Raw genomic sequence first — 25446 nt, forward strand, 5'->3', positions numbered from 1 at the left:
TACTTAAAATGACTTGAAAATTATTTTGAATTTTATAAAGCCAATTATTTCAAATCGTTTATAATTTAGGAAGCTCGATGATCAATTTATATTGGGGAGGGTCAAAATTGGGTGTCAACAAGTGGCAACTTTATACATCTAGTCAACCCTATGTAGTTTGAAGTTGAAATGTAATAGTCGTGAAAATTGTAATTTAGAGAGATTTTTTAAAGGTACAAAAATACCGTCCACAATTCTACATTACACCTACATAACTATATTTTTAAGTTTTCAGTCGCATATAGCCCGTTGTATTCTTACAAGTTATAATTTACAACAGTGATAAAAAAAATAATTGGTACATAACATTATATAAAACTTTTTTTCCCTTTTACAACAATACTAAGAATATTTATCTTTATGAATTCGAAATATAATATTTATTGTTTTTTCATATACATACATATATATATAATAAAATGCAACATTTACCTTTGTTGCTATTAATGCATAGTATTTTATGAACTCTTTCACATGTCAAAAAAAAAATGGTATGCCAAATAAATACATTTTTTTTTAGCTAAACCAAAGTCTTTTGTTGGCAATTTTATATACTCTCCTATTTATAATACATTAAAGAACTCGAGAAAAAAAAAGTTCTGTTACCAAAATTAGCTAAAGAATTAATTTTTAAAATAATTAGTTTACCTGATTAATATTGTTTTCATCCCAATTTATACAAAGACGTGTGATTTAAGCCCGAAATTAAGAGAAAAATAAAGATTTTAAAAATTGGATATCATTGTTTTTAACTTACTAAAAAAATTGTATAAATCAAAACAAAGAAAATGGCATTTACCAAAAAAAGAAGAAAAAAACCGTTTCCTTCGTTAAAAAGACGAGTTAAAATGGTCATAGTTACTCTTTGAAATTGAGTAATTTTACCCCCTTATTAAGAAAAAGTTTTGTTGTTTTTTCTCAATTAACGAAGTTTCGAGTAAGGATAACTTTAATTTATAGTGAATTAACCAAGAAATATATTGAATAATTTTTCTCAAAATATTTAAACACTTAAAGTCTATTATTTCATGCTAGAATTTAATTAAGAGAAAAAGGACAAATATAACCCCAAACAATCATAAATGGTATGTAGATACCCTTCGTCATACTTTTGGGACATTAGTGCCCCTACCGTCCAAAAACTAGAGTATATATACTCTTTATACTAACGGACATACACGTGTCATAATCTTATCTGCCGATTAAATATCGGATCAACGGATAAGATTGCGCCACGTATCCCTATCTAGTCTTCCGTTAGAGTGAAGGGCATATATACTCTGGTTTTTAGACGGCAGGGACATCAATGTCCCAATAATATGACGGAGGATATTTGCATACCATTTACGATAGTTCGAGGACATGTTTGTTCTTTTTCCCTTTAATTAATGATAAAGACAGCTATATATTTTCCCATACATTAATAATCTCAAGTCTTAAGAAATATTTTTTTTTTTTTTGTAAAAATAATACTCCACGTTTATTTTTTTTAGGGAAAAGGGCCTGATATACCCCTCAACTTTGTCATTTGGAGCTGATATGCCCCTCGTTATGAAAGTGGCTCATATATACCCTTACCGTTATACAAACGGCTCACATATACCCCTACAGTTATAAAATGAGCTCACATATACCCTTTATTTAACGGAAGTGAAAAAGTTAGTTTTAAATTTATATTTTTGACTTTTAATTTTCTTAAAAATTATTTAGGGGTATATATGATTCTTCTAGCAAAGTTCAAGGTATATTTTAATCTTTTTTATTCATAAATTATTTTTTGACTTCTTTTATTATAATTATTTGAGTTTCTTATTCTTATTTTATTTTTTTCTTTCATTCCTTAGTGTAAAGAAAAAAATTTAAAACTATTTTTTTGTGGCCATATTATAATTTAAAATTTTATTTTTTTGGTCTATATTGTAATTTAATTTTTGTATTTGAAGAAAACAATTTGGTCATCTATAATAAGTTTTATAAGAATATTAGTGAAACATAAATAAATTTGACCATCAAAATAATAAATCTAAATTAGTCATTGAAACCAAAAAAAAGGTTAAAAATATATATATGTTTGAGGAGGATTAAATATACTCATATGGGATTACATTTTTTTTTAAAAATAATAAAAAATTAACCTGAAATTAATTTTTTTTATTTCCGTTAGAGGAAAAGGGTATATGTGAGCCATTTGTATATAAGTAGGGGTATATATGAGCCGCTTTCATAACGAGGGGTATATCAGCTCTAAATGACAAAGTTGAGGGGTATATCAGACCCTTTTCCCTTTTTTTAAAGATTTTGTATATTAATTGCGTCAACTTTGACTCGTGTACTAAGCTCCTTCTCAGGTGATCCACTTATTTCAAATTGATCAAAATCTACAGTAAATTCATTCAATCGAATTCCTATATAATCCAATTTTCTTCATTCAATTCCCAAATTTTTGAGCTAAGATTAATAATTTTCGTTGAAAATGGCGAAAGCAAAAGTGACGATGGAGGTTGGGAACGACGGCGTTGCGGTTATCACATTCGTCAATCCGCCGGTGAATGCTCTTGCTATTCAGAGTAAGCTTAAAATTCATCGAAACGGAATTTTGATTTGTTTTGTTGAAGCGGAATTTTTATTTTGAGTTTTGATTTGGTTGCAGTTTTCGCTGGATTAAAGGAGAAATGGAACGAGGCAGCTATGAGAAATGATGTCAAAGCTATTGTTCTGACTGGTAAAGCTCTTGATCTTCTCTTATTCTTCTTCTATTTGATTGATTTCTTCGTCATAAAAAATTCTTAGTTTGATCTGTTTGATTTTGGATAGGATTTGATGCTAGCAGTAAATAGTGATCGATTTAGGAATTTGGTTAAACTTTTCTGAATTGCGATTTGCGGAGCTGATGTTTAAATGAATTTTTTGTTATGATTGCTAGTTACTGTTTTTTTTTTGTTTAAATGAAATTTTTGTTTGATCTGTTTGATTTTGGATGGAATTTAGTATCAGTAGATAGTGATTAATTTAGGAGTTTAGTTAAGCTTTCTGAATTGCGCTTTGCGGAGCTGATGTATGGATGAATTTCAGCTATGATTGCTATTAACTGTCTTTTTTTTCCTCGAAAAGAAATTTTTGTTTGAGCTGTTTGATTTTGGATAGAATTTAATATCAGTAAATAGCGATTAATTTAGGAATTTAGTTAAACATTTTGAATTACGAATTGCGAAGCTGATGTTTCGATGAATTTCAGTTATGATTGCTAGTAACTTTTTTTTTTGATAAAAAAGATAAATTCTTTATTTGATCTGTTTGATTTTGGTTTGAATTTAGTATCAGTAAATAGTGATTAATTTAGGAATTTAGTTAAACTATGGATTATGCATTACGAATTGTGAAGCTGATGTTTCGTTTTATGATTGCTAGTAACTGTTTTTATTGATAAAAAAAACTTTGTTTGAGCTGTTTGATTTTGAGTAGAATTTAGTATCATAAACAGTAATTTATTTAGGAATTTAGTTAAACATTTTGAATTATGAATTGCGAAGCTGACGTTTTGATGAATTTCAGTTATGATTAAAAATTCTTTATTTGATATGTTTGATTTTGGTTTGAATTTAGTATCAGTAAATAGTGATTAAATTAGGAATTTAGTTAAACTTTATGAATTACGCATTATGCATTGTGAAGCTGATGTTTCATTGAGTTTCAGTTATGATTGTTAGTAAAATGAAATCTACTTTTGTATTTGATGAAATTTCCTACTTTTCTGTACCTTTTTTTTTTTTTAAAAAAGTGTTAGTTTCCTTTTTCTGCTTCATGGTTCACGTTCTTTGTGCTTTTCTCTGTTTTTTGTGTGTCGGTCTTCCCTCTTCCCTTTTTGTTTATGTTCTCATTGATTTACTGCAGGATATGGTGGGCGGTTTTCTGGTGGTTTTGACATCAATGTTTTTGAAAAGGTTCATAAAACAAGTAGGATCACTTTCATTTGGTCTTTTTGCAGTTCGTTATTGTGTCCCCTGAACCTTTGTTTTGAAAATTGGAATTTGGATGGGTTGCAGATGATGTTTCTCTATTGCCTGATGTTTCTGTTGATCTCGTGACGAACATTATGGAAGGTAAGAGAACTGTTGGTCCGAATTAGGATTTCAAATCTTAAGATGGCTTACTGTAGCATCTCATTGTGCTTCTTCGTGTCATCTTGGTATCAATTGTTATTTATACTTCTGTTGATCATTTCGATTTGTAACTTTAGATGGAAAGAAGCCTGCAGTGGCTGCTGTGGAAGGACTTTGTCTTGGAGGTGGCTTGGAATTGGCATTGGTTTGTGGTCTCTATAAAATGTGCTGTCCATATGCTTAACTTTTTCCTTGTGATTGAATTATGTAATGCATGCTTTTGGCAGGGATGCCATGCACGCATTGCTGCGCCAAGAACACAACTTGGGTTGCCAGAGCTTAGCCTTGGAGTTCTTCCTGGCTCTGGAGGTAACTCAGCCACTTACTGCTCATTGAAGTTGCATATAGGTTAAATTTCTTTTCATTTTTAGATTTTATTGAGCATAGCAATAATGTTTCTTCTCAAGGTACACAACGACTTCCAAGGCTTATAGGGTTGCCAAAGGCTATTGATATGATGATGGTAAGTCATTCATCTTCGTGATTTAAAAAGCTGACAATTGTGAAAAGTTGTCTTGGTGTGTGGGGTAAAGTTTCTATAGATCCTTATGTTTAACCATTGGCAATTAATTCATTTACAAAGTAACTGTTGTACAAATAATTCGCTTAACAGGTGCATCATCTTAAACAGAAAATTTTATAGTTATTCTCAGCATTAGATGGTGATTCTGGATGACATTCGTGATAGCAACCAAAAAGGATAAGAAATAAGAAGGGACAAAAGTATTAGTATATCCTTATACATGTACTACTTCAAGCTCTGCTTTTTCTCTGATTGTGATTGTTGGGTTTTAACTTTAATAAGTTGTCCACACATTATCCTCCATTAAGTTTGCAATACATGCAGAACTATTGAGTTGCTTCTTACTCAAATTTGTAAATCAATTTGAAAACATTAATTTGTGGGGACAATTGCCTAATTAATGTGAACAACTTCTTGCAGACATCCAAACCAATAATGTCAGAAGAGGGGGAGAAGCTAGGTCTTATTGATGCAGTTGTCCCTTCCAAAGAGTTGTTAAAAGTAGCTAGACAGTGGGCTCTTGATATTGCAGAAAGGCGCAAACCTTGGATGCGTTCCCTTCACAGGACTGACAAAATTGGTTCCCTTTCAGAAGCACATGAAGTTCTGAAGTTGGCTAGGAAACAAGTGAAGCAAACTGCTCGGAATATGCCTCAGCACTTGGCATGCCTTGATGTAATTGAAGAAGGCATAGTCCATGGTGGATATAATGGGGTTCTCAAGGTATATGTTGCTTGGTCAATTAATACCTATATTCTATGCACATCTCTCTTCAGAAAAGGACAACATTTACCCACTTTTTGTTAACAAAATCCAGATAATTGCAAATAGTGTCGTGAAAGGTAGCTAAGACCTCATTTGTTTGCACTTAATATAGGTCTTAACTTAATCATTCATATCTTAGTTATTAAGGCGGTTTATTTTTTAATTTTTTATCGTAATTATTAAGATCTTAACCAATGTTTTATAATCACTTAATGGGTCTAAATACATTTGAATGATTATTGTAACAAAGTTTTAATGTCATTAAGATGCCTATTTTTCACCAATTCAACCCACTCATAGCTACCGTCATCGCCCTCCATTATCAACTACCACTACGCACCACCCATTACTCATAACCACCATCCTCACTCATAACCACCACTGCTGCCAATCACTACTATTAGTTGTCACCATCTTTAGCCACCATTTATAATCATCACCACTAACCACCGTTACTACAACCACCAAACACTACTGGCAATCACCACCATCTCAATCACCATTGTATATTGTCGACCGCCGTCATCATTCACCACCACTATTAACTATCACTATCATCTACCACAACTATTAGTTGCCACCACCAACTACCACCATCACCACTAACTACTACCCACAATACCACCATCAGCCAACTTCATTCTCATCCAGCACCACCGCCACCACTGCCAACCATCATCACCACCACCATCACCACCAACCACCATATAATTTTGTAAAACTAGTTTGTTGATATAGTATTAAATTAATTTAGTATTTTATTACATTTTTTATTTATTAATTCGTAAACAAAAACTAGTTTTATATATTCAGTTGTTAAAAAAACAACCAATCTTAATTATTTAGTATTCATATCTTAATACAACATCTTAATGTTTAGATGTGTATTCATACTTAGACATATAAATCTTAATGCACATCTTAATATTCAGATGTCTTAATGTTAATAAAAACAATGAGGCCTAACTCAGTCTTTATCCATGTAGCCATTTGAGACAAATGGATCAAGATGGATTAACAAACTTGTTTTAAGTCTTTTGCAGGAAGCTAAAGTTTTTGAGGACCTTGTATTATCAGATACATCAAGAGGTCTTGTTCATGTATTTTTTGCCCAACGGGCTACATCAAAGGTACAAAATATGCTTCACTGCTGAGCACATGGTACCTGTTGTGTGCTGATGCTATCTTGAAGCTTAAAATTCTTTCGAAGTATATTTGTTGAGAACAGTAAATTTGATTCAGGCTCTTAAAAATTTAATTTTCAGCATAGTAAACTTGGTTAAAGATTCTCTCTTAATATTACCTGATCTTATGTTAAAAATATTAGTGCATTAGCTGTTGTGTGCAGAACTGTCTGTCTTTAATGCAAAACTTCTTATTGATAAGAATGATCACATGATTGAGAAGCAAGGTAGGGATCTGTTGTTTGTTTATAATGCAAGCTTGATTTGGTATGTTCCATATACTTGAGGTTTCACTTAGGGATGGCTTTACTTGGTGTCCATCAGCTAGTGAAAGTTCGTTATCAGTATGATTTCACGAATGAGAAGTAACATAGAGTTTGGATCTCTTGTATATAAATAGAATTTCATACTTGTTATAATAGATTTGTTTCTGATCACTTCTATGGCTTTTGTGCTCCTGCTCTAGGGCTAGTTTGACTTTATTAAGAAAGTTACTTAGATATCTGTTTCCTCAATGGACAATCAATTCTATCATATTTTTGAATTATATTTTTATTCCTAAATGGTTCAGGTACCTAATGTAACTGATATTGGTCTGAAACCAAGGCCAGTGAAGAAAGTTGCCATAATAGGTGGAGGTTTAATGGGTTCAGGCATTGCTACCTCTCTTGTTCTGAGCAACATATTTGTTATTATCAAGGAAATTAATCCCGAGTATCTTCAGAAGGGGCTAAAAACGGTTGAAGGTTATTAATCTTCTTTCAGTGGGATTTTATTATATCTTATTTTGTTGTTGTTACTGTTCAGGATGCTTTGTTATGATTTCACTTTTGTTGATTCTTTTTCTGAACTGCTTTGGACTGTTTTTCCTTGAGCCGAGGGTCTATCAAAAACAGTCTCTCTACCTCTGCGGTAGGGATAAGGTCTATTTACACTCTACCCTCCCCCAGACCCCACTTTATGGGACTACACTGGGTATATTGTTGTATTTGATGACTGATAAATGTTCTGATAGATTTCGAGATTGTGAGGCCTTTTGACCATTCATCTTTACAGTCATCTTATGATTTTGGAAGTTAGAAACTTATGTGGAGTGCCTTATGTTACAGCAAATATCCGAGGTTTGGTAGCGAGAAAGAAGTTGCAGCAGGACAAAGCAAACAAAGCTTTCTCAATGGTTAAAGGTGTACTAGATTACTCAGAATTTAAGGATGTGGATATGGTCATTGAGGTAACTACTGAACCTATACTTTGCTCAAGTAATGCTCTGCAGAATGGTTTCTTCTTTCCCTTCTTGCTTCTTCGCTTGGCTTTTCTATTTCCTGGTCTATAAAATTGTCGAACAGAATTCTACCATTCATCATCTGTTGAAATTTGTTATTTTTGAAACAGTTCTGTCTTGTTTGTAGGCTGTCATTGAAAATGTTCCTCTAAAACAACAAATCTTCATTGATATTGAGAAGGTTTGTCCTCCCCACTGTATTTTGGCATCCAATACATCTACTATCGACCTCAACGTAATTGGGAAAAAGACGAGCTCTCAAGATCGGGTTATAGGAGCCCACTTTTTCAGGTTACAATTCTTGCCGTGTAACTTTAGTTCTATAATGAAGGTGAACCCTACTAATCAAGCGAAATTGACCTCTATGAACCTGTACAGCTGATTTTCAAGTCTAAAAGTTATCAAATACTTTGGTTTGTTGAGGTGAATATGACCACTACATAGAAAAGAAGATTCAATATAATCTGGAAAATAGAATAAATGTGGAACAAACTGTTATATGGGATGTCAGGTGATTAACTTTCACGTGTCTTCATATAGTTTCCATTTTTGGGTTTTGCTCCTAGAAAATTTGGAATATCTTTCTTCAATTCGTCTTTGTCGTTTTCTACTTTTTAAAAGTGATATTGGGGAGATATAAAGCTAAAGCCATTTGTCCTGCTGCCTAGCAATCTAAAACACAGAAGGGAGAACCTAGCAATAAAGACCCAACCTCCAACTATAAGATTGGGGAGTGATCCATGGAGCAATTTGGGAAGTGCCATTGTTGGACCTGGGATTGTGGGGTTACAGGTGGAGTTTACCATACAAAAGGGGGAGAAAGCAGTCTACCAAGCTAATTGCTCCTTTTTTTCTTTGTTTCTTTGAATTAGAAAATCCTTGTGATGATTCTGTTGGATCACTTTTTTTGTTGTAATTGCTAACTGATTTTTTTCTATGGTCAGTCCTGCTCATGTGATGCCTCTGCTAGAGATAATCCGGACGGAGAAGACATCTGCCCAAGCAATCCTCGATCTCATGGCTGTTGGCAAAACAATAAAGAAAGTACCTGTTGTAGTGGGAAACTGTACTGGTTTTGCTGTCAATAGGACATTCTTTCCATATGCCCAGAGTGCAGAATTTCTTGCGAATCTTGGAGTGGATGTCTACAGGATTGATGCACAAATCATTAGCTTTGGTCTCCCCATCGGTCCATTCCAGTAATTCTCTTCCACAAAGTTACCATTTTTTCAAGTGAGAGATATAGTAAACTAGTCAGCAGTTCTTTGCAATTTGCAAATGCTAATCTTCATGGTGTCTTTGACTTACACAGCTTTAAGGTAATTAATGTACTTAAATGATTCAAATTTTTAAATGCACCTAGATAACTGTGATGATACATCCAGAAGATGAAATTAGATATACATGAAAGTGCTAGAATGTTGGCGTGCAAATTTTGGTATTGATGGAGCATTTGCTGACTGATATTGAGATTGATAGTTGTGGCATCTGGCATCGGTATTGGGTGGCCTACATGTGGAAGGTGGTGCAGATGGTGATGGGTAAATAATTAAGAAACAGAACATAAGGAATTATTTTCGGAGAGAGAAATTGGAGGGTGTCTTCCCACACTCTCACAAAAAGAACACACAAATTAAGAGAGAGACCGGCATACATTGAGGAGGGGGTGGGTGGGAAGAGAGGAGGACAGGTTGAAAGAGTGTTGTATCATATGCAGGGAATGAGGATATAATGCATACATGATATCCTGTCCCTTTCACTTTGGTCGGAGGTACTATAATCTTATTTATTCGCTTGGGAAGTAAAAGCAGCTGTGAGGTAAAATAACATGTTGTAGATTTTGGGGGAGAATCAACAATCTAACTGGTTTTCCTTCCACATACAGCAGCCTGCCTGCTGCAAGCAATAGTTATGTTGGTAGGCATGTAAAGTAATTTGCTTATTCATTTTGCAGGCTTCAGGATTTAGCTGGATATGGAGTTGCTATTGCAACAGGGAAAGAGTATAGTTCAGCTTTTCCTGCTAGAATATTTAAGTCTCCATTGCTTGACCTTCTAATAAAAAGTGGTCGAAATGGTAATGTTGCAAGTTTCATCCTCTGTTTTGTTGTTTTCTAGGTATTGTTCATCCTAATTTCACTGGTGATGCAGGTAAAAATAATGGAAAAGGATACTATATTTACAAGAAGGGAGAGAAGGCAAGACCTGATCCTTCAGTGCTTCCAATTATTGAGGAGTCCAGAAGGCTCACTAATATTATGCCTGGAGGAAAGGTATCATCGGCTAACAAAAGAAAATCTCAAATCATGATTTAATTATCGGTTTTGAAGGGTTTGTCAAAATCTAAATCCCCTCGCAATAACCAGTGTCTTCGTTTTCAATTTATGGCAGCCAATATCTATCACTGATCAAGAAATTGTTGAGATGATACTCTTTCCCGTTGTGAACGAGGCATGTCGTGTTTTGGATGAGGGGGTTGTAGTCCGAGCATCAGACCTTGATGTCGCTTCTGTACTTGGAATGAGTTTTCCATCTTACAGGTTGGTACTGTACTGTGAAATCAGCATCTTTTGCTTCCAACAATAAGTCAAATATTACTCTTCGCTAGCTTAGGATAACTACTGATTCTGAAGTATGAACAGCATGAGCTAACATCAAAATATCTCCTGTTTGGCTTGGTATGAATGAGGTGTAGTTTTATATGCTTAATAGAGAATGATATACCCAAGAGACAAGGGGATCGTTAAAATTAATTGGTGAAGAGGAATGGAAATGGATGGAGAGAAGACGAAAAATCACCAGCTGTTCAAACCTTTTTGCTGTACTTTGCAACTGGTTTATGTTTTATTTTTTTAATTTCCACAGAAATTAGAGAATTTCTTATAACAAATCTTTCTTGCAATGATTTTTTTTTGCAGAGGTGGCATTGTTTTCTGGGGAGATACTGTTGGGGCTGGTCATATATATAAAAGTCTCCGCAAGTGGTCAGAATTATATGGTAATTTCTTCAAGCCATCAAAGTTCTTGGAAGAGAGAGCAGCAAAGGGCATTCCCTTGGTAAGAACTTGATCTTAGAGATCTACCATGCAATATAAGATCTTTTTACCTGTTCGTCTTAGCTAGGCAAGTTGATCACTGATATCTGCAATTAATTATTAACTCCAATAAGTAATGATCTCGGTAGATGTAACTACTAATTACTTTGTTAGATTATTCAATGTGTCAATAATAAGAAATACATAACCCATATTTATGAACCTCCACTGTCAACAAACCATGTAAAGCAGAAATGTTAGTCATGGCTTCAACAACAGCATATCGAAGTGTAATCTGACAAGTGGAGTTTGGGGAGGGTTGGATTTACACAAACCTTACCCCTACCTTTGTGGGATAGAGAGATTGTTTCCGATAGACAAGATGTAAGTCATGGCTCCATGGGTAAAACCATCTTACTTTTAGTTCAGTTTATGGGGGAAGAAAGAACAAGGGAAGTTAATGATATAGTTTTCCACGGTCACGGGACTGCTTGTCTCGTCAACTAGATCAAGAGAATCTGGATAGGCATGATCAAAAGATGGGACTAACAACTATCTTCGTGGGTAATTGCGAGATAGTTGGAAATTGGAATAACAGATGATACGCGAAGAATTCTTTTTTGGTCAATTTCATCACCTATCTGTTCAACTAGGGACAACTTATAACTGCCTGTTGGCAATTAGACACACACATTTTGAACTCTGATAGCTTGCTATTTTTGTCAAATGTTAACTAACTGATAACATCAATTCTTATTCTGCAGAGCGCTCCTGCTGCTACATCTTCAGCATCAAGGTCACGCATGTAGTAAGCAATACATTTACGACTTCAGATTCAGATACTGTGGAATATAGAAAGGCACCTACTTTAACCTGTTCATCGTTATGGTTCATATGTTTTAATGGTACATGCATAATGTTACTTCCTCTGGTCAGAGTGGGAACTGTTAGTAGTCTTAAAACACTTCAGTTTCAAGTCCAAGCTTAGTGGTATTGGCTATTGACAAGGATGTTGCAGATCGCTTAATTTTTTGAATAATGTAGAAAAACATTTCAACTCTTATATGTTATTTCCTATTTATAGAATAACATAATAGACACCTCTACGAAGTTTAAACTATACATGTGTTTAAAACTCCTGTTTTGACTCAGTTCAGGTGTCTAGGATATATACCAACCTTACCCCTACCTTTGTAGGGTAGATAGGTTGTTTTCGATAGACTATCAACAAATTGGGGCGATATTTCTCACTAATTGTTTCCAAAGTAACAATCTTCCATTAGACAAAAGCCACTATTAGAAATAATCAATCTTTAACATACTAAAGCAAAGACATGCCTGAACGATTCATTTAAGAAGAGTTTTACTAATTTAAATCACGGTTGAAGACACAAACAGTTATGGATTTAACAATTTTTTACATCGGTAGTTTATCTCACTTAAGTTTAAACATCAAGTCCTGCACGTGTGCGTAGAGCGACTCTAATATCATTTATAACGATCATCCCACTAGTGATATTACACAACTTTAAAAACGCATCACTAAGATTTATTTTCTTATATATCCAGCATCACCCCACTCCCAACCCCATGTTTTATTAATTTAGTTCAAATTGACCAAAACAAAACTTTTAACGCATATTAGATCATGACATATTTATCGACTCATTTTGCAATAATCCAGCACAATTCAGTCCAACCCGCACATCTGACACCCCAGGTACAATTTATCTGACAGATATATATACAAGGGGAAGTTGAACAAAATGCAATTTTTGATTGAAATTGCACTAAAGTAAATGTGCTAAGAAGTTACAAGGCTTGTTAGTTCTAACAAATGGGGCCTTGATGAATTTTGCTGCTACATCAAAGAAAAGACTGAATGAATAAAAGCGCCTAATATTACAAAGATGCAGCAGTTTACAGGCAAATCTCATTCTAAAGCTAACTATAATTTTTTCTTTCAGATTGTTGGCTTGACATCCCCATTCTCATCTGGACGATGAACTTTAGGAAGCGCGTTATTATTAGCAGTAGTTGCTACTGAACTAAACATCTGAGTTGTTCTTGGCTGAGGAAGAGGAGAATTGGAAACACCATTGTTAAAAGAATCATGTTGATTCCTCATTTCAGTCGTAGTAAAACCATTACCAATCATATCCTTTTGATCAACGAAGTCAATACCCCGCACCATTGAAGAACATTTTTTTTCTGTAATTTGAAATAGATGGTTAGTAACATAATATGATTCCAAATGAAACACAATGGTCAGCAACAGAGAGGAGGGGGTGGGTGGGGTGGGGGTGCATTGCAGTTGCATAAGAAACAAGCATAAATCATACGGTAAGGGGTCGTTTGGTAGAGTGTATAAGCAAAAATAATGCATGTATTAACTTTGTGTATTAGTAATGCCTTGTTTGATATACTTTTTCATGCTATGTATAACCAATGCTTGCATTAGTTATACGCTCTATTGTGTATTGAGGAGTGTATTACTAATACCATGGATTTCTAGGTATTAGTAATGCAAAGGGATTTAATGCATGCATTAGCATGGTTAAAGACCCCAATGCCCCTCAGAATCTTTTCCACCATAATTGTGAAGTGTATCTTTGTAAATAAATATTTTTATGCAATACATCCTATTTTTAATACACCAAACCAAACAATGCATAAGATATAATCTATGTATAATTAATGCGAAGCATTACTAATACATGCATTATTAATGCAAGTGTTACTAATACACTCTATTTAGCATTATTTTTATAAGCTCTACATCTCTACCAAACGACCCCTAACTATACTAAGTACATCACAAATAGTTCTAAGTTCTACCAACCCTTAACTAGAGATTGTGGTTTCGAGCTCGAGAATGGAGTCACACCTTTGGTAAGGAGAGCTAAAAATCCATCATTGCTAAAGACCCCATAATGAGCTTTCTACAATGTGAATCTAAGATTACTCGAGCCCCTCTGTTCAGGACATCGGATGGTTGAACACAAAAAAAGCTCTAAGTTGTATTATTGAAGTTTTAATATAAATTAGCAGGGATTGAGGAATATTTAAATAATTAGCCCATATAAAAAATAACATGAAAAAGTAAATAGGCTATGTATATTAGGAATTTAAGAGCCAGATAGTACACACAGGTTATGTGATCATACAAAGACACTGCAAGTCTGCGATGCGTCCTTTCCTATTTGTTTCGAGGAGCCAGGTAAATAGTTTCTATAAAAGAGATGAATGAGACACATGTTCTAATTCATCATAACCTTGTAAGTGTGCAACAACAGAACAACAACGTACTGAGTGTAATCCCACAAGGGGGGTCTGGGAAGGCTAGTGTGAACATAGCCTTACCCCTACCTTGTAGAGGCAGAGAGATTGTTTCTGATAGACCCTCGGCTCAAGTAGAGCAGTATTGAAAAACAAGTGTGTAAAGTAGAATTGATCCGAGTTACAAAAGAAAATGGCAAGACGATGCTAGTAGTAGTACCTCGAGCTTTGCAGATATATTGTTGATGAGAATTCCAAATCAATAAAATCAAACAACAGTCAACTAAGCCTTAACCACAAATCAGTTTGTGTCAACATTATGAATACTCTAAATCCATATCATTTGATTTAGGCCCATCTCAATCCACTAGGAAATTATTTGTTTTTCTAAGGCATGTTACAGGCTCTATGAATCTCACACTTACCTTTTCCCAGATAACTGATTTAATCCCAACAATTGTATCAATTATCTGGATCCTTTATCTAGGGTGTGTTTGGTATGACATAATACTTTCTGTAAATAAGTCATTGTGATGTTTGATTATCGGTTACAGACAAATATTTCCCAAGGAGAACATGCTCCACCAAAATGGAAAATATGAATCCCTTCACTAATGGGCAGAAGTCATTTCTTTCATAACTATTCTAAAATAGATTCAACCTGATCTAATTGTTCCATTTTACACCAAGCACAAAACGATGCTATACCACCTTTTTTTTAATCAGGGACATTATAATCAACCACTAAACTTACAAATTTAATCAAAAATACCACTTGATATTCAGACAATATTATCAATCTTTAATAAATAAGTCTACAGGGAATTCTGAGAGATTTTAGTTTTTGAGACTATTTCCCTCCATGTGATTCAGGTCTATCACTCTATCTCTTCTTCTGTTATCACATTTAATCATCCATATTGTTACGCCTACTAACCAGTGCATATAGAGGCCTATGTAGGATATAACAGAATTGTCTCAGGCAACCTACTTGAACCCTCCATCAAATGTGGTCATTTACAATCTAGTCTATCTTGTTGATCACACATCTATCTTAAGTTTTGTAATTTTATCTATGATATTCATCTTGCAGGTATCCTGAGCATTTCAGACCCAACTTTCTCTCCTATATTGCATTGTCGGTTTCACATTTGTTCTATAAAACTTTCCTTTCACTCTATTGATTATCTTCTATCGCGTATCATTCTGGTAGTACTCCCCAATGTTGACCATTTTATTTTAATTTTGTGTACTACATTCTAATTTATCCTGTAATTCTTTTTGAAAGCTAAGCATAGTTATTTGACTATCTACGCTTAGGCACCACAATCAGTCTAATCTAACTTCCTCTTCAGTCTTCTTACGGGCGATGAGAATAATAATTGATTCTGTGATTGCACAAAAGTTATGTCTTTGCAACCAGTAGATGGATGGTTCATTAACCAGCTTTCAAGCAAGTTGTAAGATTATGTGGAACTAATATGAGATAGATACAGTTACTTGGGAGAGAGACAAAAGGCAGCTTCTTGCTATTTTCTTTTTACTCTATAACAGTTTCAAAGGAATGAGGAAGCTGAATTCGTTCCTTGGAAAGCAATAAGAAAGACAGAGCCTCTTAAAGAATGACTAAAACTTGAACGTGCATGCACCTTATCAATTTTCATATTTGATACGTTTATTTCTCAGAACGTTATAGGCTACAAAAGTAAACATGTCCAACATTATACAATGTACCTCAGGAAAGCTGGTCAGGATACTTGCATATATTAATTATTTCCAAGAAAAGATTGATCACATTAAAATTATTGTTGGGTTATACTTGGGAATTAGTCTCACCTTTGTATTAGAAAACAATAGTTAAACCAGATGTCATAGAACGTATAGTAAGGTATTTTGTGGCGCATGTATGTTTTCACTGATGCAGTTTTTGGCAACAGCTACTTATTCAGTGAATCAGGACCAGATTTAGGCAGAAAAGAAAAGATAAAATTACCTTTTATTTCTCCTAGAGTGACAAGCCTATTAAGACAATCACGAAATTTCGTCAATACAATCCTTTCCTGCTCTGCATATGTCTCCGTCATGCCCTGCCCATGGGGCAATTGAGAGGATGTATTACATCCAAGAGTTGCTAGATCATTAGGGGAAGTAATGGCAGCTGCAAACATGGTATCTGATTCATCACACATTAGTGCTAATGTCCCAGGAGACATTGGTCTTCTTTTTGATACATCAGCACCATCCAAACTAGACTCTTCCATGCTGATTTTCTCACCCTGGTCCCCACTCGAACAACAATCAAGCATATCCTTCTCAGAACCAGAATCTTTCTGGTTCTGTACTCGCTCCTGAGTTGACAAAGCAAGGGAAGCTTCTGTCTGCCCCTCAGCCTGTTTTTTTGAAGCATCCTTTTCATCTGAAAGCATTACAACATGTAAACAGTAAAATGATTGTACACCATATACAGCAAACCAGTTATAAAATCACACAAAAAGACATGGTAGAACCACCAGATGAAAGGATATTAACTATCCCAACATAAGATCTGACTTGTGCAATCAATCCATGTTCACCACATAACTATGCGAACCTTAAAGTACAATATGAACTCACATTGCCTGTCCCAAGCCCAAAACAAAAGATTTGTGGTTTATTTTAGATAAGGTACCATAATGGATGTCTGGTAACGGTGGAACCTAAATGTAGTTTCTGCTTAACCCCAATTGCGGAAACTCAAATAATTCTGCTTTAAATCTTACAGATACTCCAAAGTAGAACACATGTATAATAGCATAAGAACTAGCACTTAAACACTAGGTGGGAGAGGAAGAAAAGAAATGAGTTTCACTTCAATGAGCACATAAGGGTGTTGCTTAGTAGTCAATGAAGTGGAAAAAGCTACAGGAGACTGCTGTTCAAATATCAGCAGAGACAAAAAAAAACTGGTGATCTATTCCATTCAGGGGAGGATCTATGTAGAAGGGCGGGGTTGCCAGGCACCCGGACGTCTCGGTTGAAACTCTGTATATATATATATATATATATATATATATATATATAATTGAGCTTAAGGTACCAACGGCTAAACCTCAGGTTCTACTTCTTGCGATGCAAATTCGAATCCTGTTGGGTTCACTTTTTAAAATTATTCTAGCATGCTGCATTCAATGTTAAAGATGTTGTGGCTATGTAGCATAGAACCCTTGACCTCTTCTAACGAAGAACTTAACTATACGTCTACACCAAGTAGACAAGGCTTTATTTTGTGTTAAAAATTTTGATAAATATTAATTATAGTTTTCCTCAGTGAATATTGATACCACTTCCCCAAAATGTTGCATACGTGTTACTGTTCAAAGCAGTGTGATACCCGGAGCTTCCTAATCCTAAGTCTGCCTTTGATTCCATTAGAAGCAATCTGTTAACTTCATTTACATTTAGTTTAGAGGCAGAAAGGTATATTGGCTAAACAAGTTCTTCAGTAGGAAACAACAACAACATATCCAATGTAATCCTACAAGTGGGGTATAGGGAGGGTAGTGTGTACGTAGACCTTACCCCTACCTTGTGGAGGTAAAGAGGTTATTTTTGAAAGACCCTCGGCTCAAGTGCAACAAAAATAACCTATAATTATTTTTGGAGAAACTAATATTCATCCCAAAGATGCCTTAGATGTTTCCCAAGCATCAAGAAGGAGAAAGGCTTAGCTAAGTAGTAAAGCGAGAGATAGAAAAACATGCCAGAAAAAAAATTCTTAGTAACTCCACACTTCCCAAAGGAAACTCAATTTATGATTTTAAAGAAAACAAAACGCTGGAATCAATATAACAAAATAAGATGCACCAAAAGTATTGGTCATACAAGTAATCAAATGTACTTAGAAGACATTCATATATACCTGCCAGCATCTTTGCTGCTTCTCCTGAATATACAACTAAAACTGAGCAAAGTTCCTTCAAGTCCTGCGGTTGGATGAGGTCTTCCAACAGAGACCTTCAACCATGACATAACGATTAGTTTGCTGAATGAGCAGTACAGGTTAATTTCTTAGGAGGCAGTTACTGCTACCTGTAAGTAAACTTGGAAGGACCCACTGTTGTAGCATTTCCAACACATGGACCAGGACTTGAAGATAATGAAGGTAGGACAGAAGATTTAATATGGTTCCCCTGTATAATACAGTATGTTATTTCATCCATCAATTATTTTCTAAAAAAATTAAAGCAGAGTCAACTGCAAATTGTCACTCCTGCTTATATTAAGCAAAAATATGACGAGAATAAGAGCCTCTTTGAATTGGCTTTTGGCTTATTTTCACCATTTTAGGTTAAAATGTGCTTATAAGCACTTCTAAAATTTATCCACACACTAAAAAAATGCTTAAAAGTTATTTGGCTTAAAATCACTTAAAATAAGCCAATCCAAACAGGCTCTAAATCCAGAAAAAAAAATCATGTAGTAGTTAAATGCCTTTTCTCAGATGAAACCATGCCCCTGTGCAATCAACTATTATCAGCAATGCAGTGTTGCCCGGTGGATAATATGAGAAGGAACTCAAACATTCTTCACTAATCATACAGTTGAAAATGCATCGACTCAATGGCGGAAAAATATTGTTTACCTGTTGGAGTTGTCCATGCCTGTGAACAGGGTCCTTAATTGTTGACGCAAAGAACAGTTCCTGGCTCTTTCTTTTCCTATTCACTGGAGGAGATCCATAACCAGAAGATCCAATGGCACCTGTGATCGCAGCATTTGCTGCCTGTTGGAGATATGCCATATTGTTTGCATGATCTCCATGAAAAAGAGCCTGCCTCTCTTCACTTCCTTCAAAATTTTTGCAGTCCATGCATTTACAATTTTCAGAGCAAAGAATATTGGCTTGGAAGCACTCACAGTACTTCTTGAGGCAACCTGATTTCTTGCAGTGGCATCCTTTGTTATGCTTTGCCAAGACTAAACCATCCCCAGTTTCCTCCTAAAAGGATTTAGGCGCAGTTCAAAAGTTATCAAATAGATGAAGAAACGACAAATGGAGCTACTTTGATTTACTTCAAATTTCAACTTTAACTTTGATGTGATGCTTTCTCTATCAAACTAATATTCAAAGGTGCATTGTTATGAGAATAGCTTGCATAGAAGCACCTTCTTTTATTCCTACACGTAGTACACGGAATATAGATAGAGAAGGCTCAGATTCCAAGATTAAGTCAACATTTCCCTATTCAAATGCAGGCTTGAGTAACCACATGCATTTACATTTACAAGCTCAAAGTCAAAGTAGAAAATGATCTATATTGACTTCTCAAGCTCGAAAAGTTCAAGTTATTATTGATTATATTGCATTTCCTACTTTTTCAGAAAGCAATTTTTAACTAGGTCACTCCTAAAGAGAGATCGCAATAAAGCAATAGTATCTTAGACCACAAGGACATCAGTGAGAGTAGGACATCTTTAAACCAGAAAATATTTTTTATGAACAATTCAAATTTTAAGAAAGCATCATCTACGATTCAACTTAATTTCAAAAAGTACCTTATTATCTCGAGCTCCATGTGGACTGCTGGCAATTTTAGGCCTGAATGCATGTGGATTACGCTCTAAAGTAGCTTCAACTGCTTCGCGCCTAGCAGGCTCATTTTCAACATTGTTATGACAATTGTTACAATTGCACCCATCACAGTATACTCCAGATGCAAAGCATTCACAATACCTGACCCAAAACAATTGAAAGAAAGCAGAGAAAAAAGCACATCGCATAAGATCTAATGCTGTGTTGTTCATTCAAATACTATCAGCAAAACATCCGACAAATATTGAGTAACTTAAGAAAACAAATAATCACCAGGATAAAGTAGTAAATTAGAAGACACTTTACATATTGACAGAACACGAACACCTTATATATCTCCAAATCTTATAATACAAAAACATGACATCCAATCCATACTTTGTAGAAAGCGATTCTAATAGTATAGTAACGCATAGACGTGAAACAATTTTAAATACATGAAAAATAACAGAAAATGGGATTATATATAAATATTACCAGCACCCTTACTGTGAAAAAAAAGAAATGCAATCACCTTAACTGTCTGAAATAGACCAATGTCCCACAAACTGACTTTTTACATGGGTTGGTTTTCAACCGTAGAAAACAAATGTGGTGGTTTATTTTGATTTGATGTATAATATAGCTTCAAAAACTCAAACAAAACCTCCATTTTCGAAATACAGACTGAATACATTGCATGGCCACTTTGAAACAAATAGCCCATTTATTCATGGCTAGAACCTAATTGCCAAAAGGTCCACTTTTGCAAGGAGTGAATTTACTAAAAACTGTGGTTTTATATGTGGGCTTTAGCTGGTAAATTTTTCACATATTTGTATTATGTATAAACCCCAATCCTCCATGTAAAGCACAAAAACATAAATCTCAAACCCTAAAACTTATCTGTGTATACTTTAGACCCTATACTTTGAACTCCTAATGTAATGTCATATAACCCAAAACCCAAACTTTTTAGTGTAATGTTTAACCCTAAACAACTAAACTATAATCTATACTAAAACTGCCCAAACCATCCACCTAACACCCACAACCTAATTTAAGTACTGAAACATGTGGTCTTTTACAACAAATGTGTGGTTTTGATTTTATATTTTCCAAAACCTGCACAGATATGATTTTGGTTATGGTTTTACTTCAATAACCACCACAAAAACCCCTATGTACCATCCATGTAGACATCTATCTAGTCATCATTGACTGGATATCTTGTGCGGTTAGATAATTCCTTTTCCTAAAGTTTTACCACTATGTCCTTGTGCTCAGAAGATTAATGCAAAGACAGTCAGTACTATGACACAAAGAGAAAATAATGGACATATGCTCCTGCAAATGAAAGTTTGCCTACTTGAGCAGATTCAAAAAGGCCCAAAAAAGCATATGGAAGGTAAATATAAGTGATGGACTAGGCTTTAATCTCATTATTATCCTTCCTTTTGCAAAATTAACAATAAACCCTAGGAAAAAATTAATAGCTTCTTTAGAACAGGGATTAAGCATATGGCATGTGTCATATTTCCCATTTATTAAACCTTCCTGTTGGGAATTGTTGAGTTGACAATATTATGACGACTTTTGTTTGGAAAATGAAATATGTTAATTTCAATATACACAATATCTTTCACAGAAGGGAAATATCTCTTATCAACAAAAAGTACGTGACAGATGAGAAAGAAAACAGCATGAGAAACAAGAACAATGAGACAGAAAATAAGAATCATCTGTTAAATATTAAATCTTTCTTCATATGAGAGAAAACCGAGATTTTAGGACATGCCACAATTGGTTTTTAATCCTAACCAAACTCTAGTCACCTTGTACATGATCCCTCACTTTATATGACCATTCTCACAATCTTTCAAATTCCTATAAATAGCAAAATATTTGGGGAATACACAGGCAATATTGATGCCAAATTGTTTAGACAAAGATTAATCAACCCCAAGATAAGTCTTGTAAACCAGGCAACAGAACAATCATTAGCAAGTTCAAAGAAATTTCTACATTGATGTTTTAGCACTTCTTTGGTTGGATCACCTTGACGATAGTTTTTTCTATGGAAAATCATGATTATGATACTCGAACACCTTGATAATAGGTTATCTTCTTGAAATGATCAGGACTTTCTATTCTTCTTTCATTTCCCATTCCAAGATTTAGAAAAAAATATTAAGTTAACATATAGCTCTTCTTCTTTAATTGCTTTCCTCCTTTGGTAATTTTCTTTCTGGAGGGTGGTTACTGAAATATTGGAAGTTGTCTACTTGATTTATGATAAATCTATGGCTTTGTGCTCAAATATTGAAAAGTCTAGTATACTCTGAAGAGTATGGGAGTTAAATAATTATAGGGTTTTCTAATGGTCATTACCTCAGGTATATTCCTTCCAACAAATGTTTTGTCAGCAAAAAGCGGAAAATGGAAATTTCAGAGCTTACCAGTATCACCTTCATGTATTTGCCATCGATCAATAAATTTTAGTTATTTTTGAGATTTTCGACATAAGTTCTGAATGAGAAAGAGGTAGTACTTACAACTTTAAACATCGAGAGTGTTTGCAGTTGCACTGCTTTTGCTTTTTAGGAGTACCATCTTTTACTTCACTAGCACTTTGCCTTGGACGTGCTCTTGGAGATTCTGGTTTCCTGAAAACAGTGAGTATTAGCATCATATAGATCATATTAAGTCTAAGCTAACATAAAAGTGCTCCCTGTCACAGCTTTATAATTCAGAGCTCCAAAAATTTGCCTAGAGCCCACAAACACACCCCAAAATTTAACATGTTTGAGGGGAGCAAAGCAAGAGAGCTCTTTGAATATTATGTCCAATTTCAAGCCAGAGCGGTGTGAGACAAGCATCATCATGTATTCTGAAAATGATTTAAAAACTTATCGGCAAATTTAGGACCAAGAAGGCAGAAGGTAATATGATCAACTAATCAGAGACATGTTAGATGGCTAACCACAAATTAATATAAGGTTAACAGTTTGAATGTAAAGTACACCGACAAGCAAAATGGAAGCCAATCCGGGTGAAGCATGCCTATACGTGTACAAATATTGTTTCTTTCCATAAGTTAGCAAGTCAGCTGCAAAATGACTTACAAGGTTGCAAGCAAGGGATCATGATTATCATCTCTAAAGTCATGTATAGCCTCACAAATCAAACAAAATATAGAAACAGAGAGCCAAACTGGATCAAATGAAATATAAATAACAAGAAGGCAAATCCAAATATTTTCTTCACTCTCGGCCTCTCACCTATCCCCGTCTCCTCAGGGATTCAAGAAACAAAACTCATTTCTATCCTTTTTATCTGACACTAACCTACACAACAAACTACTGATTAATTATTTATCCCAATTCCACCAGAAAAGCTTGACTTATCCCTAGCAACACTGCCCGATTTTGTGAAAGGAATCTCAAATTCTGAATTTTTTCGTATAACCAAGAAATCTGTTATTTCAGATTTAGAAACTCAGTGGCGTGGGCCAACCATAAATCTTGACTGTAAAACCTTTGCTATTGAACCAAAGCCCTAGAGGTGTCCCATATTCTCTTCCTACATGCTTAAAGAGGCAATCTTTAGCAGATAGCAAACAAATTATAGAGTTTATAACAAACTTCCAACCACCATTTCATCTAATCCTGCCAAATTTCAGTGACATGAGCTAAAAAAGAAACCTTTTTTTCCAATGAACCATAGATACTTACGGAGGTCGTATTGAAGGATGAGTCGGAGGCACCGCCGTTTGTTTCATCGGCATCAACACCATATGTTGCTGCGGCTGTGGTGGCGGCTGTAATTGTGGCCTTTGCACCGGCGTTAGCTTCACTGGTACGATTTGTGTACCAGACGTCGTCATTACTAACGGCTGAATCTTCTGACTCTGCTCCGTCACAGCCGTAACGGCGGCCGCCGGAGATTGTCCAAACACCGTGAAATCCAGCTGCCTTGCCAGCTTCTTCGCCGGAAAATCCACTCCTGTACCCACCGTAGAAGAAACAACAACCTCCGATTGTCCCTTGTTTGGAGGGAAAGAATCCCCTCCCTCACTTTTCTCCATTCAAACAAAACTCAAAAAATCCTCAACTGAATTCAAAATTTTCAAAATTCACTAATCCTCCACTACAAACATCACAACAATTCCTCAATATCCATCAAATTCCACTAAAAAAAACCTCAAAAATTCAAAATTCATCACGTAAAACTCTATCACTCCTTAATCAGATTCAAATTACAAAAATCCACCAAACATTGGCTCAAAAATCAACAATTATTCACCAAATTCAACAAAAAATCGATCGAAAAACACACACAAAAACGTGTATCTGTGTGTATATACAGACGAAAGAGGAGATTTTTAATTTAATTTTTTTTCGAAGAGGAGAAAGAAGAAGGCTTTTGTGTTTTTGCTGCTCCCTCTAGCTTTTGAAATTCAATTTTTGTAAATATTGGACGGTTAGATTTTGATTCTATTTTCATCGTACGGTGGATAAGGAGACAATTAATCGACGGCTTGAATTCATAGAAAGCGGTGTAGGATTATATCTGGCCGTCGATTAAAAGAGTAATTAGAATTGTGTGTTTGTCTTTTTCTTATGCTCTTTCATCATCTAAATAAGATGACACTTTCATTATTCGATAAACAAAAAATTAAAATATTTAAAATTATACGAAAAGTACTATAAATTATAATTTTTTGTAAATTAATTTAATGAAAAAATACGTAAAATGTTAGTCAAAATTCTTTATAGTTTAACTCTAAAAAAGAAAATCATGATAATTAAAATCGGACAGAGGGAATATATTTTTTGAAATATATATTCTTAATATAGTAATATCATAAAGCAACTTAATACTACTCCTTCCGTCCACAATTGTTTGGCAGGTATACTAAAAATGGATGTCCAAGATTAATTGTCAATTTAAACAATCAAGAAATAATTGGTCACTTTTTTCCAATTCTGCCCTTAATGATAGTGTAGTTCAATTGAAAAGTTATGTAGACTTTTGGTATTCTTGGTATAGTAAGGTTATATTAGTCAAAGTACACTTTATATTAAATTTTCCTTGAGGGGTGTGCATGACCTTATCCTGACAAACAATTGTGAACGGAGGGAGTACAACACTAGAAAACAATTTCAAAATAAATATTCCTCCAATACCAAACACACCAGTATTAAAAATAATTATAGAAAAATAATAAAATATTTCTGCAATACCAAACACACCAATTAATTCTAGCATTCTATTTCATTTAACGTGTTACTTACTTTTATGTTATTACTAGTATTAGAACCCTATTAGTAATAGATTTTTTAAAAGTGCATTTTTATATCTGAAAACATCTAAGTTTATACTTTCTATTTTACATTTAATAATGTGTTTGTATACCCATAGAAATGTCATAACAAGTTACGAGAACACTATAATCAGTTATAACAATAATTATTAAAAACATATCAAAAGCGAATAGAACAAAAATAAAAAACATTCGGAACAAAGAGGGAGTGTCTTTCGTAATGAACAAAATGAGGATGGTGAAACTATGATGATTCGAACATGTAAAGAGGAAATACACAAACACTCCATAATTAGAAGGTAA

General features: G+C 34.5%; 2 protein-coding genes across 3 annotated transcripts; one reads left to right on the forward strand and one right to left on the reverse strand.

The window, feature by feature from the left end:
* The first annotated feature begins 2431 nt into the window (after positions 1–2431).
* LOC125811447 (peroxisomal fatty acid beta-oxidation multifunctional protein AIM1-like) lies at positions 2432–12122 on the forward strand. The gene is made up of 18 exons (XM_049490939.1): positions 2432–2606; positions 2690–2761; positions 3931–3993; positions 4083–4139; positions 4277–4344; positions 4427–4508; positions 4607–4662; positions 5143–5445; positions 6531–6617; positions 7243–7417; positions 7781–7902; positions 8081–8244; positions 8898–9152; positions 9908–10029; positions 10104–10225; positions 10344–10492; positions 10871–11009; positions 11752–12122. The coding sequence occupies exons 1-18, from the start codon at positions 2513–2515 to the stop codon at positions 11794–11796; spliced, it is 2175 nt and encodes a 724-aa protein (XP_049346896.1). The 5' UTR covers positions 2432–2512; the 3' UTR covers positions 11797–12122.
* Positions 12123–12734: 612 nt separating this feature from the next.
* LOC125811452 (protein tesmin/TSO1-like CXC 5) lies at positions 12735–24254 on the reverse strand. 2 transcript variants are annotated; one of them, XM_049490945.1, is made up of 8 exons: positions 23552–24254; positions 22373–22483; positions 19802–19979; positions 18888–19244; positions 18335–18435; positions 18165–18259; positions 16260–16682; positions 12735–13198 (listed from the first exon to the last, which is right to left on the reverse strand). In XM_049490945.1, the coding sequence occupies exons 1-8, from the start codon at positions 23902–23904 to the stop codon at positions 12951–12953; spliced, it is 1866 nt and encodes a 621-aa protein (XP_049346902.1). In that variant the 5' UTR covers positions 23905–24254; the 3' UTR covers positions 12735–12950. The 2 variants fall into 2 exon arrangements, with proteins under 2 accessions (XP_049346902.1, XP_049346903.1); XM_049490946.1 differs by lacking the exons at positions 22373–22483; positions 23552–24254 and adding an exon at positions 20399–20505.
* Positions 24255–25446: the final 1192 nt, after the last annotated feature.

The sequence above is a fragment of the Solanum verrucosum genome, unplaced genomic scaffold (genome assembly GCF_900185275.1).
Source record: "Solanum verrucosum unplaced genomic scaffold, falcon-dt-bn FXZP01000238.1, whole genome shotgun sequence".
Lineage (NCBI taxonomy): Eukaryota > Viridiplantae > Streptophyta > Magnoliopsida > Solanales > Solanaceae > Solanum > Solanum verrucosum.

Excerpts from the sequence above, each read along its gene's own strand:
- LOC125811447 (XM_049490939.1), top strand. The coding sequence starts at position 2,513 with ATGGCGAAAGCAAAAGTGACGATGGAGGTTGGGAACGACGGCGTTGCG. Across the intron at positions 2,607-2,689 it reads GAATGCTCTTGCTATTCAGA|TTTTCGCTGGATTAAAGGAG; the intron begins GTAAGCTTAAAA and ends ATTTGGTTGCAG. Across the intron at positions 10,030-10,103 it reads AATAAAAAGTGGTCGAAATG|GTAAAAATAATGGAAAAGGA; the intron begins GTAATGTTGCAA and ends CTGGTGATGCAG.
- LOC125811452 (XM_049490945.1), bottom strand. The coding sequence starts at position 23,904 with ATGGAGAAAAGTGAGGGAGGGGATTCTTTCCCTCCAAACAAGGGACAA. Across the intron at positions 19,245-19,801 it reads ATGGAGCTCGAGATAATAAG|GAGGAAACTGGGGATGGTTT; the intron begins GTACTTTTTGAA and ends AAATCCTTTTAG. Across the intron at positions 16,683-18,164 it reads AGCAGCAAAGATGCTGGCAG|ATGAAAAGGATGCTTCAAAA; the intron begins GTATATATGAAT and ends TAATGCTTTCAG.